The 20,393-nt window shown below is 40.9% G+C and overlaps 1 protein-coding gene across 3 annotated transcripts in view; it reads left to right on the top strand.

The window, feature by feature from the left end:
* Positions 1 to 20,393, top strand: part of LOC140205017 (serine/threonine-protein phosphatase 6 regulatory subunit 3-like) — a 207,794-nt gene that overhangs the window by 68,770 nt on the left and 118,631 nt on the right. For all 3 annotated transcript variants that reach the window (XM_072272080.1, XM_072272079.1, XM_072272077.1), the window contains exons 3-5: positions 6,102 to 6,288; positions 10,423 to 10,560; positions 16,487 to 16,552. In XM_072272080.1, the coding sequence (XP_072128181.1) occupies positions 6,102 to 6,288; positions 10,423 to 10,560; positions 16,487 to 16,552 (391 nt within the window). The remainder of the gene's footprint in view (positions 1 to 6,101; positions 6,289 to 10,422; positions 10,561 to 16,486; positions 16,553 to 20,393) is intronic.

Raw genomic sequence — 20,393 nt, 5'->3', positions numbered from 1 at the left:
GATAAAGTAGTGGTGGAGATGTGGAGGGCTGGGTTAGTGGGTTAGTTGGTGGAGGTGTTGATCAGCCTTACTGCTTGGTGGAAGTAACTCATTTTTGAGTCCATTTAATATCTAGTTTACAGGAGGTATAGTTAAGGGAGAGCAGAGATCTTGTGGCAAGGGGCTGAGAATGACTTGTATAGGGAGGGGAGGAGGAGGCCAAAAAAAAGGGATCAACAGGCTTCATGTCTTGGTTCTGATATACAATGCAATAAGCAGTGATCATAAGAAGGAGGTTCACAACAGGATCTTGATGTTAAACTGTACAAAAAAACTACATCATTCTAAACACAAGAGGTTCCGTAGATGCTAGAAATCTTGAGCAACACACAAAATGCTGGAGGAACTGAGCAAGTCAGGCAGCATCTATGGAGGGGAATAAACGTGATGTTTCAGGGCAAGACCCAAAGTTTTGACTATTTATTTCCCACTATAGATGCTACCTGAATGCTGAACTCATCTAGCATTTTGTGCGTGTTGCTCGTTATTGTTTTAACTCTTAATCTATCTTGCCGTAATGTTGCACCTCATCTCATCTCCAACAAGCCTTGTGCGAGGGAGCTAATCTGCAGGATATATGAGGAAACTCTTCAATCCAAGATCCATGCCACTCCAAACTCTGTGATAGAACTCCAGGGTGCAGATGAATCACAGGTTCAGAGGGTTAACTTGCAGTGTATTTTTGATTTCTCACTGAAGCATCAGAGAGAGCTGCAGAGATGTTCTTTGCGAGTCCCTACATGGACTCTGATGAAAAGGTCCACAACAAAGCACGGACTACTCATCAACTTCAGTAGATGAGGCTTAGCCAATTTGATGAAAAGGATTTGAAGGTTAAGGCTGCAGATCTGGCATGAAGGTTCTGGGCAACCAAGCAGCGGTATTCCTGACCTTCCCATACACATCGGAGACATTGTCTAACTGCGGCAGGAATCTCAAGGTTCCAAAGAGACTGACCACAAACACCAACAGTGGAGATTCCCCAAGATGCTGTGAATTCAGTGCAGGATCACAACTGTGTCCCCTCCCAGGCTACCAGTGCCAGGGGCGGCACGGTAAAGTAGTGGTTAGTGCCAGTAATCTCCGATTGGGGTCCTATTCCAGCCACTGTCTATAATTAGTTTGTATTTTCTTTCTGTGACCACATGGGTTTTCTCTGGGAGTTCCTGTTCCTCCCATGTTCCAAAAGTGTATTGTTAGTGTTAACGAGTTATGGTCATGTTATGTTGACACTGGAAGCATGACGACACTTGTGGGTTGCCCCAGCAAAGTCCTCGGACTGTGATTTGTGTTGACGCAAAACGATGCATTTCACCGTGTTTCTATGTACATGTGATAAATGAACCTAATCTCAATTTTTAATCTAATCTCCTGGTATTGAACCCTAATTACATTTGGTCATCTCTAGTGCACAGACTCCATTGTTTGGCTGCCCAGCATCTTGTCAAAGGGGAAAGGAGGTGGGCTAGCTTGGTTGATCAGGGAAGGCGTCAGAGCAGTGCTGAGTTGTAATTTAATTACTGTGGACTGTGATGTAGAATTAGTTTGGGTTGAAATCTTGAATAACAGGATGGAAAAGGAGTGGGAGTAGTCCATAGATCCCCAAAATGACCTCTTAATATGCTATAGCATAAGTGGGGAGATATTAAGAGCATGCTTGAAAGGAACTGCAACTACCATGCAAGATTTGAATTTGCATATTGATTGGAAAAACCAAATGACGTAGCAATTGTAGAAAAAGAATTTGTGGAATGTGCCAGGGATTGCAGTGTCTATCCAGGAATAGGCTATTTTAGACTTGGGGGGTTGTGCTATGAATAAGGGATTTTGTGGTTTAAGATCTCCTTGGGGGGTACTGACCACAGAATGATAGAATTGCATATGCAGTTTAAGGATGAACATTACAGGTCCATAACCAGTACTCTTCATTTTAAATCAGGGCTATTTTAATCGCATGAGAGCGGATTTGTTTAAGTTGGGATTGGGTAACCAAGCTAAGAGACAAGTCATTAGAGGAAAACAGGCAGTTATTTAATAATGCTGTGCAAGGTTTTAGTTCTCAATCAAAAGGGGGACTCTATAAAAAAACAGAATCAATGGTTAACAAACAAAATAGGGATAATGTAAAATTGTAAACTCAGGTCTACAAAGTGGCAGAGCGTAGTAGTAAAGAAGAGAACTGAATTATTTTCATCAGCAGTAGAAGACTCATAAGAAGGGAGAAATTTGTTTTGAAAGAAAACTTGCCTGTAGAATATAATCGAACAGTAAGAGTTTCTGTGGATATAAATAGGGAGACAGTGGGTAGGGTAAATGTAGGGCCTCTGGAAAATGAAGCTGGTGATTTAATAACAGCTATAACAAAGATATAGAAGATATGTTGAATATTCTTTTTGTTAACTTCTTTACCATGGAAGTCATTGCTAATACCATAAAAATATCAGATTGCCTAATTTAAAACAAACTGATCAAACTTTGAAATGCAGTGGATTCCTAGATAGATTAATTGGGTAGCCACTTATTTGGGACAGCATTTAAAGAACAAAAACTCATGAGAAAATCGCCGGGATCCCCTTTGTTTACTTGAGACACTACGATGCTTAATTGGGACAGGAGACTGTTCTCGAAAAGTTTCTAATTACATGCACTTATGTGGCGATAGATACTACACTGTATTTAAAGTGAACCATTTTAAAATGGCATCGTTTGTGTGTGTTTGTGTTCAAAAAGCAGTGATTTTTGTCACTGATAGTTGTTGAGAAATAAGTAGTAAGACAACTCAGAACTGTTTTACTCGCCGCGGTTTTAAGCATTCAGGCTTGGAGATGCCAGAAACGGTGGGCAGTGAGAATGAAACTATTTCACTACTTCAACAAGTTAGGAACTACAAAGAATTTGAAGGTATCGACACTTATCGTGAATGTTATAATGAAAATGAAAATTTGGAGTATGCAGTCGTCAAAAGCATTGTATGAAGGTAGTCCATTATTTGCTGTAGGTGTCCGCGCTGATTTTGTTTATTTACAGTCAATCAGTTTTACTCAGTTAAATGGTAGTTTGTCTTTTTTTAATATCTTTTTAACTATTTCCATGAAACTTCGGCAGCAGCTTAATTGGGCCAAAATATACAGATTTTAATGTGTCTCAATTAACTGGAATGTACTGTATTCAGTAGGAAATTTTAAACTTTGAAAAAGAAAACAAAACTGAACAATGGGAAAAGAGCAGTGAAGTGGAACTAATTGACCATAGGAGTAAAAAATAAGCCATTCAACCCATTTGCTACCAAGGAATCTGCACAGCAGTGATGAGCTGAATGGTTGCCTCTTGTGCTAGAAATATAGAAACATAGAAAACCTACAGCACAATTAGGTGAAAATGGTTGAGCTGTTTGGCGTGTCTGCTCAACCACTTTCACCTGAGCTGTCTCCGCAGACTCCTCCACATCAGGTGGCAGGACAAAGTCCCCGACACGGAAATCCTGGAACGAGCTGGGCTCTGCAGCGTCTACACCCTCCTGCTGAAAGCCCAAGCCAGATGGGCTGGACATGTGGTCAGAATGCCAGACAGCCGATTGCCTAAGCAGCCGCTGTACGGAGAACTGTGTCAGGGCAAGCGCTCAGTTGGGGGCAGAAGAAACGTTACAAAGGCTGCCTCAAAGCGTCCCTCAAAGGCCTGGGTGTTGACATCAACACGTGGGAGACGCTTGCCCTCGACCGTCCAGCTTGGCGCAGCAAGATCACCACAGGAGCCCGTGCAGCTGAAGTCAGGCGCATCATCGAGGCGCAACAAAAGCGTGCTGTGCGCAAGGCCCGAGCAGCATCCACTGCCACGACAGCACCCACCCACTTGTGTCCCACATGTGGGCAAGCCTTCAGGGCCCGGATTGGTCTCATCAGTCACCTCCGGACCCACAGCCACCAATCTCCCATTTGACTTTGAAGCCATGGTCACCTTCGACTCACGAAGGATGAACAACAACAACAGCACAATACAGGCCCTTCGGCCCACAAATCTGTGCTGAACATGTCCTTACCTTAGAAATTACCTAGGGTTATCCATAGCCCTCCATCCTTCTGAGCTGCATGTACCTATCCAGGAGTCCTACTTCCAAGCACCTTAAAACTGCCCTCTCATGCTAGCCATTCCAGCCCTGGGGAAAAGCCTCTGACTATCCACACAATCGATCCCTCTCATCATCTTATACACCTCTCATCCTCTGTTGCTCCAAGGAAAAAAGGTAGAGTTCACTCAACCTGTTCTCATAAGGCATGCTCCCCAATCCAGGCAACATCCTTGTAAATCTCTCTAGCACTCTTTCTATAGGTTCAATACTCTTCCTGTAGTGAGGCGACCAGAATTGAGCACAAGTGGGGTCTGACCAGGGTCCTATATAACTGCAACATTACCCCTCGGCTCCTGAACTTAATCCCATGATTGATGACAGCCAATGCACCATATGCTTTCTTAACCACAGAGTCAACCTGCACAGCAGCTTTGAGTGTCCTATGGACTCGGACCCCAAGATCCCTCTGATTCTCCACACTGCCAAGAGTCTTACCATTAATACTATATTGTCAACATATTTGACCTACCAAAATGAACAAATTGTGCTGCATGATTCTAGATAGATTAAATGACTAAACAGTGCTGTAGTTTGACCATTGGGCTTGCTTCTGTATCGGGGCATCACAGGCTGATACCTACTCACCCCTCTATCCCTATGCTAGGATCTTGTGCTCCACTTCTTCCTGAACAAGGAAACTGCATTGAACAATAATTTGCTGTGTAACAGAATATTATAGTCGATAAAACCCTATTACTGGTTGAATCATCAGGCTGAAAGGATAGAACTTGGTCCCAAGGTTCAGTATTTAGTTTAATCTAATTCACTGAACAAATACTGAACCAAGTGCAGTACTACTGTTTTGTAATTGCGTGTGCTGTGGTTAAAGCTGCTGATGAGATGGTGCATTGAAGTGGCACACCACATTTGAGTTAAATTTGCTCAGATCGTTGAGTGTGGAGGAGAGCAAAATCCACTTACAAGAAATTTGCAGCATGCTTGAGAGAGTCTGTTATAGCAGTGCAGTGCAAGGTGCATTTAAAAAATTGTATATCCCTTCCTTTCCAGCCAATGAGATCTTGATGTGTGGCCTTGGCTGTATTGTTGGTATGTTTTATGTAACATCATGTGGTCAGCTGTAGTTGAAGTGCTCACTGCTGACACTGAATAAATTAGGAAGTACTCCACTTCCAGTCCTCATGAGCACAACTTCAGCTCTGCAGTGACTTAAACAGAGCTGTTCACACACCCTCACCATCTCTTAACGTGCAGCAAGGAGGAGACTTGCTCTCCCACACTACTATCTCAGTTGAATTGAGTTTTATTAGTATTGTATCTTCCTGCAGGATATGTATTAGGACGTTGAAATATTTTGTAAAGTTTCAAATTCTTCAGAACAGTATATTAGGACTTGGGAATATTTAGAACAAAAGCAAGAATGAGCCAGGTGGAACTTAATATCGGAAAGAGTGAGCCATTCAATAAGATCACAGACCTCTGCCACTTTCCAGAACTTGCCTAACATCCCTCAATCCCCGTCATGTTCCAAATTCTATTGAACTCAGCCTTGACTATACTGAGTCAACACAGCTTTCTTGGATAGTGAAAGCAAAAAAAATTGCCAGGCCATGTCGGAAATTTCTGTTTCCTGGTGAACCTGTTATTTTGAGGCAGTGTCCCTGTTGGAGCAGTGCAAGGGACACTTATTGTAAGCAGTCAGACAGGGAAAATATCAGCTCTATTTCTAACCTTCCAAGATTTGAAAGATTTGCTTGTTTTTCAGTGAGATTCTCTCTCATTTTCCCTAACATATGAAGGGTCTCAGACCAAACCCTAGATTCTGTTCTTCCATAGATGCTGCATGACCTGCTGAGTTCCTCCAGTATTTTGTGTGTGTAACACAGATGAATTTGCTTCCTTGAGAACTGTTGTTATTAAGTAAATGCCTTATAATCTGGAACGTTCCACTTACCATTTAAAATGTATCTTATCTCAGGTACCCTAATATATCCTGTGAGATATTGACAGCCGACGTGACTCAGGTTAATGATGCCTTGGGCGAGGATGAGTCGCTGTTGAGCCGCCTCTATGCCTTTCTGCAGAATGACAATGTTCTTAATCCTCTTTTGGCAAGTTTCTTCAGTAAAGTGATGGGCATCCTCATCAACAGAAAGAGTGAGCAGGTAGGTCACTGGATTTTTCTGTCCAAGGTTGTCATGTTCCAGAGTTGTGTGCAGGAAACTGAAGGGTTGGAAAACTATATTATGAGTGAACAGGTAGGTCACTAGGTTTTCTTTCTAAAATCTTTATTTATATAACTTATTTATTTGTTCAGTGATACAGTGCGGAACAGGCCCTTCTGGCCCAACAAGACGCCTCCCAGCGACCCACATATTTAATCCTAGCCCAGTTACAGGAAACCAGAGCATGTGTTTATGGGGAGGTGTAAAAATTTCTTACCGATAGTGTCGGAATTGAGCTCCAAACACAGATGCCCCAAGGTGTAATAGCATCGTGTGAACCGCTACGCTACCATGGTGCCCATCTGGTCCCAATCGTGTGCAGGAAGCTGCAGGGTTGGAAGATTATATTATATCCAGATTATAAATCTACCATGGTTTGTATCTTTCTTGCAGTAGTTGTATCAGGATGATGAAATCTTTTATAGTTTCAAATTCATCAGTATACTTGACACTTAGGACATAGGAGCGTCTGAAACAAAAGCAGGAGGGGAGCCAAATGGAACTTTATATGGGGAAGTGTGAGCCATCAGTAAGATCACAGACCTCAGTGCCACTTTACAGATAGAACCATAGAAACTACAGCACAGAAACAGGCCTTTTGGCCCTTGGCTGTTCCGAACCATTTTCTGCCTAGTCCCACTGACCTGCACACGGGCCATATCCCTCCATACACCTCCCATCCATGTATCTGTCCAACATTCCCCCATTTCTTAGTTGACCCTCAATATTGACAGAATATCCCATATTCTTTTGACCTTGGTCTAGACTACACTAAATGACTGGGCCTCCACAACTCTCTTGGGTAGTGAATTGCAAAACTTTGCCATACCGTGGCTGAAATTTCTCTTTTCCTGCAAACCTGTTAATATGCAGGAGTGTCCCTGTCTTAAGATAAGGTCAGCAAAAGTTCTTTGCAATGTCCTTGGGTTAGTGTTTGTTAGGAGGTTCTGAGCAGCAGGTTGGCAAGCAGCAGAACGATGGGTGGGAGAGACTGTGTGAGTGAGAACATAAACAGCAGAATTTGTGATGAGAGAAGATTACTGACAGGGGAAAGGTGAAAGTCTTGCCACAAGATGGAAATAGTCTTCTGTGGAAAGAGCAGTTGTTTTCTGTAATGCAGAACCATGAAAGCTGTATGTACCATTTGGTTTTCTGTGGCTTGTGATTATAATTTAAAAATACTTTGGCATTACTGGTATGGACTAGTATAGACCATATGAGGACAGGTACTTGGCAACGAGAAGTTGAGGCTGCAAAGGTTTCAGAGAAAGATCAGTAGAACTGGGGCGGCCGGTAGCATAGTGCTTAGTGTAGCACTATCACAGTGCCAGCAACCCAGGGTCAGTTCCGCCACTGTCTGTAAGGAGCTTGTACATGACTGTGTGGGTTTCCTCTGGGTGCTCCCGTTTCCTCCCACACTCCAAAGAAATGCGAGTTAGTAGTTTAATTGGTCACATGGATGTAATTGGACAGCACATCCTCTTTTCAAAGGCAAGGTGTAGAAAGATACGGTCCTATGGAAGCAAATTAAATTAGGATTTGGTGCATGAAGGGCCATATAACTTCTGATTCCTGGCTGCAAATGGGATCTGTGGAGAAGTCTCTGAGTTGGTTTTATTGCTCAGTGTTTTGATATCATGCCACCTAATGCTATTGCTCTTTTATGTATTTTCAGTAGTTGAAGATGTGGCTAACCTCAGTGAGCTGGGAATTATGGTTACATTTGGCAGATTGTGTTTGACAATCATCTAGTTGGGGAACTTGCTGTATGAAAGGGCAAACAGTGATTTAATCGAAGTCATGAATCTGGATTAGAAAATATTAAATAATAATTAGTATTTCACTTGATGCATGAGAGTTTCAGTTTATCAGTAAAAACACCATCTGCCAATGTTAGTAAAGGCCATATGCATTTACGTGCATTAAGAATTTGCTCTGGTGTGTTGGCATGACATGCAACTACAGTCAACATTCAGCAATTATAAAGAATAATTTTAAAATAAAGTTAGAAGTAAGGATATGGAATAAAATGTGTTTAAATACATAAGTATCATCATGTGAGTGAGTGAGTCCTCCTTCAGTTAGGGCCTACCATAGATGTTGTGTCCTAGCTGTCTAGATATGCATGTCTGGGCAGTACAACTTAGAGAGCAAGTTGTTGCCCATACAGCAAGCTCCCCCTCCACATAGGACTGCCTTAGGGACTCCAGCTCTGAATTTTTCCCTCGGGGTTTACCCCCGAAGCCTTCCCCATGAGTGGGTAACGCTGCAAGGCAGCAGAGGGTTGAGATCAGAGTTTTCCTTCTAGATGAGTTGCCAACTACAGCTGAGGAGCCCCATCTGCCCAAAGCAACTGGTTTTAAGGCCCCATTAACCCACCTTTGCCCCTAATCCTGAGAGTAGAAATGCTTCTGCTGGGCTTAGTAGTTAAGCTATACATGAAGGTCAGAAACTGGACTTGGTTATCAGAGGCTATTTGAGGTACATGCCATTGTGAGCATTCAATAGGTAGTGGGAACTTATCCCCATTGCCACCCTGTGTTATAACAACCTTAAGGAACCTATCAGCATGTACTTACAATGTAAACAACATTATAATAACGTGAAATTCTGCAAATGCTGGAAATCCGAGTCAGGCAGCATCTGTGGAAATGAATAAACAGTCAACGTTTCAGGTCGAGACCCTTCTTCAGGTCCAGTCTTGATGAAGGTCTCAGCGCAAAACGTCGCCTGTTTGATCATTTCCCTAGATGCTCCCTGACCCACAGAGTTCTCCAGCATTTTGTGAACATTATAAAAAGTGGTTTAAAGTGTTTGCAGTGTAATAGATGAGGGGTGGGGCTGGGGGGGAATCTAACTAGAAGGTTTAACCCATCTGAAATGGTTAGCATTCCTTTCAACTGTGCACTTTTATTCTCTGTCAGGGTATTTTTAGAATAGGATTAACACCTCTCTTAACCTGACAGGATTGCGTTGGTGCACAGTGTGACAACACTTGAGGGGAAAATGGTCTTTATTCTTGTCTTTAATACGATTCACGTCATCCTGGGTCATTACTGCACCATAGTAACATATTATTTCTAGATTGAGACGTGGGCTTAATGAGAAACAAGAAAACGGGCTTAAAAGTCATCTTTTCAATTAAGTGTTGGTGTTGTTTCACGAGGGATTTACAGTTTATTTGTTTATTTAGCAATGCAGCGCAGAGTAGCCCCTTGTGGTCCTTCGAGCCACACTGCCCCACAACCCTACTACCTCAAATAAGCCTAACCTAATCATAGGACAATTAACCTACCTGCTATGTCTTTGGACTGCGGGCAGAAACCAGAGCTGCCAGAGAAAACTTGTGCATTCCTCGAGGAGGACTACAAACAGTGCTGGAGTTGAAATCCGGAATGCCCCGAACTCTAACAGCATCGTGTGAATCGCTACTCTACCGTGGCACCCTTTCTGTTAAGTGGCAAATTTGGAATTGTTACATTTTGTTCCCACCTCCAGACCATTATTTACTGTGAGTTCACAGCAGGTATTGAATTTCAACCTTTTGCAAAATGTGTTCATTAAATTCATTTATTAGGTTGCAGTAAATCAAATCAGCATTAACATAATTTTCGTGTTTCAATTTGTAATTTTCAATTGCAACCCTTTGAATCCCAGTCTGTTTATCTGTTTGACATGTGTTGAATTTAAATAAAATCTGAATCACCAGAATGCTAGAGGAACTCAGCAGGTCAGGCAGCATCTATGAAGAGGAATAAATTGTTGATGTTTTGGCTCAAGACCCTTCATCAGGAAATCCCTTGGCCCAAAATGTTGACTCTTTTTATTCCTCTGCACAGATGCTGCCTGGCCTGCTGAGTTCCGCCAGCATTTTGTATGTTACTCTGGCTTTCCAGGATCTGCAGAATCTCTTGTGTTTCTGAATCACCAGACGTGATTAGGTTCAAATCTGTTGCAATATGAAAATTGGTAAAGTGAAAGCTGGACCCTATTGTGACAGCTGCTGTGTTTAAAGTGTAAATAAATGTTATTTTGACCCTAACTAAAATTATAATGCATTACTTTCCTTGGCAGATAGTGGATTTTCTACGGAAAAAGGATGATTTTGTAGGCTTGCTGTTGAAACACATAGGAACTTCGGCTATTATGGACCTCCTACTCAGGCTTCTTACATGTGTGGAGCAGCCCAACCTCAGGCAGGATGTTCTGAATGTAAGTGGATTTACGTTCTGGTGTCCGTGCTGTTTTCAGCGCCTCAAGCAGTATTCCACTGCATTTGGGACCCGATGTTAATGCAACACTTTTCCTGAATGAGTTCATGGGATTGCAAATTTTGCCTCCTGCTCTTTGAGGCATTTTGAATGGAATGTCACAGTCCTCAAAAAACTTTGAGCACAAAAAATAAAAATTGAAAAATGTGGAAAATGCTCAGTAGGTAAAGTGAGAGAAACACATTTTTAAGATTTTGGGTTGATGGTTTTCATTACAACTGAAACATACCAGATATATATAACAGGTGTTTAAGTACTTACGGAACAGAGAAGGATGGACAAAAAGCAAGGACTGTGATAGGGAGAGAATAAATGATAAAGGATAAGCAAATGTAGTTGGAAAAAAAGTGAAGGAACAAGAGGTGGGTCTGGAGGAGATGCAAGTAGAAATGGCTGAGTCATTTTCACCACCCTGCTTTAAAATATGGGAGGTAGTTGCAATCTGAAATCATTAAACTTGGATGTTAAGTGTGGAACACTAAAATTCATCACTAACAGATAAATTCTTTGAGCTGCTGTTAAACTTTGGGACAATGTAGGAGGCAGAGGAAAAAAAGAAAATATGATCAGGGTGGTGTAGAGAATTAAAATAGTAAATGACTAAAGATCAGGGTCATGATTGTGAGCTAAATGGAGAGGTTGGTAAAGTATCTCCCAATCTGGGTGTTTTCTCTCTGCTCTAGAATAGAATGTCTAGTTTACAGTTTACAAATTGAAAAGGCACAAATAAATTATCCTTTCATCTGGAGGGAGTGCTTGGTACCAGGGATGGTGAGTTGGAAGGATTTGTACATGCAAGTGAAACTTTACATAGGTGATTTGGATGGCGAAGTTGTCACAGTTAGTCAAGCTGCTGTTTTACCAGGAAATTTCTTCTTGGGAGAGATCTTGCTGATGTAGGATGATTATCTTGTGTCTTGTTGCTATGCTTTCTCTTGCCATGGTGTAAGAATTAATTTAAAAGTTAAACTATCATGTCTGCTACAACCTCACCTTTTAGTTTGGTTGTCCTTCGTCCAGTATGATTCTTTCTACACCAGTTTCTATGTCATTTAATCATTTTAGTTCATTCAACTCATTATGTCACTGATCATTAGCACCTGTCTTATCTTTGTTTAATCATGCACTGGGCTGTATACCTGCAAAGTAATCAAATTTTTGTTTGAAAAGTCATCTTTTACTTAATATGTTACTTACTTTAACAAAATACAGAAAATTCTTTAACATTAAATTTTTTGGAAAATGAATATTTGGAAAATTAGTTTGTTCTTTTCTGACACACATGCAGAAAGCAGAAAATAAACATCTAAAACAAAATTTATATATAAGAATCTGGTGTCCAGTACTGCACAGTACAGTAGTTGCGGTAGCATCACAGGCACATCGAATCAGATACACAATATTCACAAGAAAAATAGAAATTAATGGCATAAATTATAAAAATTATTCAGTAAGAACACAGCAAACAGAAGTCGTCCATTGTGCAAAGTGACCAGAGTGTTGCTATACTGAGTGATTAGGTATGCGCAGATTTGTTCGTGTACTGAATGATTGAAGGGAGGTAGCTGTTCTTGAACCTGGTGGTGTGGGACTTCAGGCTTCTGTAACTCTTGCGAGAAAATGACATGGCCTGGGTGATGGGGATCTTTGATAGATGTTGCCTCAAAAATGGGATGTTAGAATTAGCACAAGTAGTGGTCGATGGTAAATAGTGTGGATTTAATGGGCCTGTTTCCATGCTGTGTCACTGAGTGAACTAATTTGTTGCAACGGGAGTAATTTCTTTGCATTGCTGAAAAGAATGGGAAGATGTATCTAATGGAGTGTCTCATTGGAGGAATACCCGAGGATGTTCTGATTAATAGTTGATGTGTTGGAGTACTGAGAGCAGAAGTGTAGTGAAGTAGTTCCCTCAAGCCTAGTCTGCCATTCAGTAAGGTCATGGTGGATTCAACTTCTCTCGAGTCGGTTTTCTTCTGCCTTACTGTAATCCTTCCCATAATCGATTAAAAGCTATCTACTTAGCTTTGGATATAGACAGGGATTAAGCCTCTTCAACTTTCTGGGACAAGGAATTCCAAAGATTCACAAACCTATAAAAGAAGAAATTGTTTCTCACCTAGGTTTTAAAGGTGCACCCCCATATTGTGAGACTATACGATGTGATCTTGGGCTCTCTTATGTGGTGAAGCATCCTCCCAGCATTGACTCTATCCAGCCCCCAGGAATCTTGCCTGTTTTAATTATGCCATCTTCCATTCTTCTCAACAACAGTGAATCAGGTACAATTGGTTCAATCTGATTTTATAAGACACTCCCATCAGTTCTTGACCAGTCTAGTGGATTCTTCTCTGAACTACCTTTTTAATGCTGCCTGGCTTGCTGCGTTCACCAACAACTTTGATGTGTGTTGCTTGAATTTCCAGCATCTGCAGAATTCCTGTTGTTTACCTTTTTAATGTTGTGGTGTCCCTTAATTAAGGGAACTGTATACATTACTCAACACTTGAACACTGTCATGCCTTTGGATTGATGTGTTTGGGAAGGTCCCATTGTTCATGTCAGTATAGATCATAAGACCATAAGATATAGGAGCAATAGGCCATTTGGCCCATCAGGTCTGCTCTACCATTTAGTCATGGCCGATCCAGTTTTATTCTCAGCCGCAATCTCCTGCCTCCTCCTCGTATCTCTTCACTCCTTGAATGCTCAAGAACCTTATCAACCTCTGTCTTAAATATACATAGGGACTTGGCTTCCACAGCTGCCTGTGGCAAAGAATTCCACAGATTCACCACACACCGACTAAAGAAATTCTGCCTCATCTCCGTTCTAAAAGGACGCCCCTCTATTCTGAGGCTCTGTTCACTGGTCTTAGACTCTCCCATCATAGGAAACTAGACAACAGGGTGACCCACTGGGGCACCCTTTGAGAGAAGGGTAGTGCAGTTTGGTGTGACCAGAATGAACATTAAATTTTCCTGAATGCTATTGGTATCGCTTTGCTTTGGAAACTGAAGTAGAAAACCTCAGTTTATTAAAGAAGAACGACGTGTAGCAAAGTGAATATAGCTCCTCCTCATTTAACGAAGGACAGTTTTGATGGCATAATTTCTGGTTTACCTGCCATCCTCGTGCCTCTCGTCATTCTGGAGACGTGCAGCCCTTTCTTCCCCGGCTCTTCATTTCTTCTGCTGTTTGTTCTTTGTCTCTGATTCTGGAGACGTGCATTTCTCAGCTCCTTTGTCTCTTCCTCTCTCCTCTTTCTGTGCCAGTTTTTGTCATTCTGGAGACGTGCATGCCTCTCTTCCTCTGTCTCTTCTTCTCTCGTCATTTTTTGTCCTGACTCTTTGATCCTGGAGTCGTGCGGCCCTGGCCTCCTCCGATTCTTGTCCTCTCCCTCTCCTTGCTGCTTCCCGACAACGTTTGGCGTCATCTCTTGACCATAATGTCCCCCTTCCCTTTCCACGCGGCATAATTAGGCTGACCATTTTTTTCCCCTAAAGCAGTTGTTCCTTTTGGCTGGGCAGGCTAATTATTATGAATGGCTTATGGAATGTTGCTCAAAGTCTGCTGGTATCCCTTGTAATGGTATACTTATACATAGAAAGGAAACTCTCCAGCTTTAAGATCTTGGGAGTAAACATCGTAGAGGAGTCTCTTGGACCACCAAGACCTCCTTGATATGAGTTTAAAGAGAGCAGTTCTGCCCCAAAAGCTGCTGGTAAATGTGTAATTGAGCACATACATGACAGTATGGGACACTAGCTGCAACAAGATTGATCAAAAAGCACTGCAATGAGTGATCAGGACTGTATAGAACATCATTGAGACATGACTACCAGATGTAGAAACCATCTACAACACACGATATCTGCAGTGGGCTCACAAAATCGTGATGGACTCATCCCACCCCAGTAAATCACCTGTTCAATCTCCTTCTATCTGGTAGATCAGAAACATCTCTGCACAGACATTCAGACTTTTTCCCAGGGCTGTCATGTAACTGAACAATGCCCCATTTTAAAGTGGTGTGTTTTTTAAAATTCAGTTGTAATTTAGATGTCAGTCTCAGAAACTCGGACGTTATTTTAAATTGAGCCATTGCGTTTTTAGTAATGGAATTTGCCAGTATGCTGTTTTGCAGTAAATGGAGTAGCTCTGTAATCTCACTGTCCTCAGCAATGGCAATAAAGCTCCAACTGTTTGGAAGTTGGTTGATCGCTGAGTTTGGCAAAATCTTTGCAGATATTTTGGCTCCAATAGAGGAGCCATCATCAGTGCACACTTGAAGGAGTTAAATCTTCAGAATGCCAGCTTGTAGACTCCTCTGGGGCCCAAATCGATATTGATTAGACGTCATGATCTGGTTGGTTGGTTCAAAACACTGAACAGTGCTAACCAAAGTGCGCATAGCTCTGGTCTCTACACTATAGAATGGATGTGATTGTGCTGGAGTGAGTGCAGGATTTTGCTTGAATTGCAGGTTTTAAGATACGGGGAAAGATTGTATTGTTTACTCTGGAGGGAAGGAAGATGAGGGCTGACCTGACCTCTCGATTGCACTGTACTGCAGTCGCAAAACAATGGCTTTCATGACATATATCAGTAATATTAAACTGACTCTGATTCTAACAGAAGTATATAAGATTATGAGAGGCATAGGTAGGCTAGACAGTCAAAATCTTGTTCCTGCAGTAGCAGTATCAAAAACAAGAGGACTTAGGTTTAAGGAGAGAGGAAGGAACTTTAAAACGGATCTGAGGGATAAATATTTTACAAAGTGATGGACATCTGGAGTATGTTGTCAGAGGGTCTATTGGGATCAGACAAAACCACTACGTTTAAGAAACATTTAGACATTCAAATAGGCAAGACATAGAAGGTTATGAAATGAATGCAGAAAACGAGATTAATGCAGCTGGCAAAATGTTTGGCATGGATGTAGTGATCAAAGAGCCTGTTTCGCTGCTGTACATCTGATTTTAAAAGTTGACTGAGATGCACGTCCTTTATAGAAATATAAAACTCATACAAGAATGCTGAAATGCCAGTCTTTATAGAAGTGTCTTTGAGGAGTCTATGTATTTGACAACATTGAGTACTGAATCAAAATTTAATTGATTTACCTTAGCATGTAGTCAAATTAAATAGAATTATTTACTATAAGCTGATCTGTATTTCCTTGAACTTTTCTATTTAGTGATCTGGAATGTGTCATCAGAAAATGTGGTTGAAGCTAATTAAGTTAAAATTTTTATAATGAATTAGATATTCCTTCTAAAAAAAAATTAATATTATTATTTCAGATATCCCTTTTTCACCCTTCCTTCCTTCTCTGCAACTCAAATCTTCTTTGATCTCTAGCTTTCCCTAATTTTGATTTGTAGGTGATTTACAATACTTGTAACATTAACTGTTTTCCTCTCTTCTCAGGTGCTGCCTGGCCTGATTATTTCCAGAGTTTCTATCTGGCTAGGGTAGTTCTATGCTCTTTCCCCTTCCCACTCCCCACTAGTTTTTCATTATAATAAAGATTCACTAAAACTACTGGTTTTATTATCATACAAGCCCTGTTATACTCCCCCTTCCATTAATATGTGGTGAGGATTACGGGACTGTGAGGAGATTGCAGGGTGTGTTTTTATGGGTCCTTCAGAGGTGTTAGCAGAGGCATGATGGTTTCTTCGCTTGCTTTAGTTCTTTAGGTAGAAGCTGCCAATGTGGAAAGTACATAGCTTTGAGCCCAGACTACATCACTATGAAACAAGCTTTCCCATGAGTTATCTAGAGAAGTGAATGTACTTTGATTCTGTGCCAAGAGCTACATTTATTCTTCATCTCTAACCACTTTTGTGTTCCAACAGTGGCTAAACGAGGAGAAAATTATCCAGAGGCTCATTGAGATGATCCACCATTCAAAAGATGAGGATGTAAGTGCCAGCATTGCATACAGTCCAGGAAATGTAGAATAAGTTCACTGGCTAATTCATTCAATTGACCAGCCTCGTGCTGAGTTTCTGTTAATTTGCACAGTGCATTTTACTGCTAAGCCCATTATCTTGTCAATATTGTTGAAGAGAAAAATATTATCGATATATTTAGCTTCCTGTTTGACTAGAAATTGTTCTTGCATGAGGTGTAGTTTGTCTCAAAGCCTGGCATTCACCCAAGCTTGAAGATAGTCTTCAAACTGTAAGTTCTGCAGTTAGGATACAGTCATTGCAAATAGTTTAAAGAAAACTGTTTTTGTGCAACTTTTTCTTTAAATCCAAAGTTGCTAGAACATGCAAATCAGTAAAATGAAAGCTAACAATTCTGGAGTAAAGCTACTAGTGTGAAATATTATAAAGATGTGAGATTTACATGTTCAAGCTTTGCGTAAATGGGTTATTTATTTATTTATTTAGAGATATGGCACAGACTAGGACCTTCGGGCTCAGTGAAACATATTGACCAGCAGCCCACCACTTAACCCTAGCCTAAACTCGGGACAATTTACAATGTCCAATTAGCCTACCACCCGATATGTCTTTAGACTGTGGGAGGAAACCAGAGTACCCGGAGATATTCTATGTTGTCACAGGGAGAATGTACAGGCTCCTTACAGAGGACACAGGAATGGAACTTCGATGCCCTGAGCTGTAATAGCATTCCACTAACTGTGAATTAGTTAAAATTATTTACTTGAATCTAGGTTTGTTCTGCAGCATTCAAATTGTGCAGGGAGCCAGCATAAGTATTTGAGCAGGTTTCTGTTTAACTGAACAGAATATGTGCATTCACTAGTGAAAGATTATTACTTGGTTGATGTGTGGTGAAATTCTAATGTACTAAAGCAACAGGATAAGCCTCGATGGGCAGTGAACTTCCTAGATTCCTAGAGGGAAGTAGTATTCTGTTGAAAGTGCTTTCTTTTGACCAAGACAACAAGTGTTATTTCCACTGCACATAAATAATCCTATGATATTATTTCAAAAAAGCTTCAGGACTTCTGCAAAGAAATGACTTTCATATTTATCGTGCTTTTCATAACCCTTAGACATCCTAAAATGTTTGGAAGCCAGTAGAGAACTTTGAAGTGTTATCCCTGTACAGCCAGCCCTCCTTTCAAAACAATGACATGGGATCAATTGGGTGCATGTGAAAGAGTAGATGAAACTCAGTCAGATTCAGAAGTGCAGCATACCCTATATACTCCACTGTAGTTTTGTGCTTGTTATTGAAAACCTAGAATATATTTTTTTGTTCAGTTAGCATTACAAAATCAGTTATTTGGTCACCATTGTTTATCAACCTTGCAGTGCAAACTAGCTGCTGTACTTCCTATGTTGGAAGTAACACTATGTTCAAAGTAAGTTTATTATCAAAGTACATATATGTCACTATATACTACCCTGAGAGTTATTTTATTGCAAGCGTTCACAGTAGAACAAAGAAACACAATAGAATCAATGAGAAACGTGCAAAAGAACAAATTATGCAAATACAAACATAAAAAGTAATAAATATCGAGAACCTGAATTAACTATAAAAGAGCTTTGCCTGTAAACACCATTAATTTAAATGTTTCATGTTTCTGTGGGTTGATTTCAGCCAACTCAACACAAACCATATCAAGTGTTACGCATATTTTATCAGTCAGGAAACTTGATACAAACCATTATGATTAAATCAATCATTTGCACAGGATTTAGTGACCTAAAAGCATATTGGTACAATCCCCACATGTCTAGAAGTATCTTTTCCAAAAGTTAGGTGCCACAGTAGTGTAGCGGTTAGTGTGACGCTATTCAACTTGGGGCAGTACGGAGTTTTGAGTTCATTTCTGGTGCAGCCTGTAAGGTGCTTGTACATTCTCCCCATCAACTGCCTGGGTTTCCTCCTAGTGGTCCATTGTCCTGTGATTAGGTTAGTATTAAATTGGTGGGTTGCTCGGTGGTGCAGATTGTAGAGCTGGAAGGGCCTTTTCCGTGCTGTATTACTAAATAAAAAGTTAGCTGAGGCCCATGCATGTCTCTGAGTAACAACTGCATAAAGAGAAATGGCTCTCCTTCATCTGCTGAAATGCCATTAACAAATATACTTCAGTTCTTTGTAGGTTTACTACCTCTAGCCAAATCAACCTCCTACAGTCTAGGGAAAATGAAGTGTTGGATAGATTTGACTGCTGATACTTTGCTCAGAGGCCTGAAATCTGAAAATCAAAGACTAACCTGCAGGTGTCATCTTGGCAGCAGATGTGTATCTCCAATTTGCAATGCACATTTTCACTTTGGGAAAAAGTACTTCATTTGTACTTCTATAAATGGTATCTACTGATTGATCATATTTTATTTTCCTTCCAGCATCCTGGTTGCACTGGGATATAAGATAATTATCATGATAATTTAATGTGTTTAATTAATTTGAGAGTAGAAGTTGAGATAAGAGCTACGTCATTTAAGACTGAAGTCCCAATGAAGTAACACCCTTGAGTTGGCCAGAGCTTCAAGATCCCTGTACAGATTTGAGTATAATGCTCATATGCTGAAGTAACAGCAGTTTCTCTTAACTTCTGATAATTTTTCTCCCTCCCCTCTCTCTCTATCAATTCATTCTCTCCCCTCTCACCCCTACCCCTTTGCCTCACCTCCCCATCAGCTTACTCTAGTGCCCCTGGCTCCTTCCCTATCAGGTTCCTTCGTCAGCCATTTACCACTTACGTCTGTCACCTCCGGCTTCTTACTTCATTCTCCTCCTCCACCCACCCACCTTCCCCCTCACCTATCTTCACCTAACACCTGCCAGCTTATGTACCCCCCCTCCCCCACACACATACCTTCTTATTCTAGTTTTGTTCCAGCTTCCTTTTCAATTTTGATAAAGGTCTTGGACTGAAATTGGTTGAATGCTTACTTCCTTCCATAGATGTTGCCTGACCTGCTGAGTTCCTGCAGCATTTTATGTGTTGTGGTGAAGTAATATTGCTTTGTCAGATAGTAGCTTGAATCTTCAAGGTTCCATCTCCCTAGATGAGCATTAAATTATTCACTATGCTAAAAGAGAGAGCAGAAAGTTAACCCCTTTCCCTGGCAAAGCTATCTTTCTCATTCACCTGACAAAACAAAGTTCAGGTGGTCATTTATCTTGTGTGCAAATTAGCAGCTATATTTACAGGTGACTGGACAATGAATGCACTTTAAAAGCAGTTATTGGTCTTGAAGTTTGGGAATATCCTTCATTTGTTCATGGCATGTGAACATAACTGAATCAGAGACAAAGCTAAAGATAACGCTGACGAATCTGCACTCAGTGGCCACTTTATTAGGTACAGGAGTGGAACCAGAAGTGGGCTCTTCTGCTGCTGTAGCCCATCCACTTCAACATTCAATGTGTTGTGCAATCAGAGATGCTGTTGTGCACACCACTGTTATAACACGTGGTTATTGGAGTTGTTGTTGCCTTCCTGTCAGCTTGAACCAGTCTAGCTATTCTCCTTTCACATTAACAAGGCATTTTCGCCCACAGAACTGCCATATACTGGATTTTTTTTGTTTTCACTCCATTTTCTGTGAACTTTTAGTGAGGCTGTTGTGCATGAAATTCCCAAGAATTCAGCAGTTTTTGTAATACTCTAACTACCCTCTCTGGTACCACAATCATGGTCAACTTCACTTAGATCATACTTCTTCTCAATTTTGATGTTTGCTCTGAATAACAACTGAACCTCTTGACCATGTCTGTGATATTAAACCTGATTCTGAAGCAGATGAATTCCTATAACAATCTGAT

This window comes from Mobula birostris, chromosome 11, assembly GCF_030028105.1.
Source record: "Mobula birostris isolate sMobBir1 chromosome 11, sMobBir1.hap1, whole genome shotgun sequence".
NCBI classification, from domain to species: domain Eukaryota; kingdom Metazoa; phylum Chordata; class Chondrichthyes; order Myliobatiformes; family Myliobatidae; genus Mobula; species Mobula birostris.
Note: the sequence above shows the minus strand (reverse complement) of the source record. Positions and strands in the feature narration are given on the sequence as shown.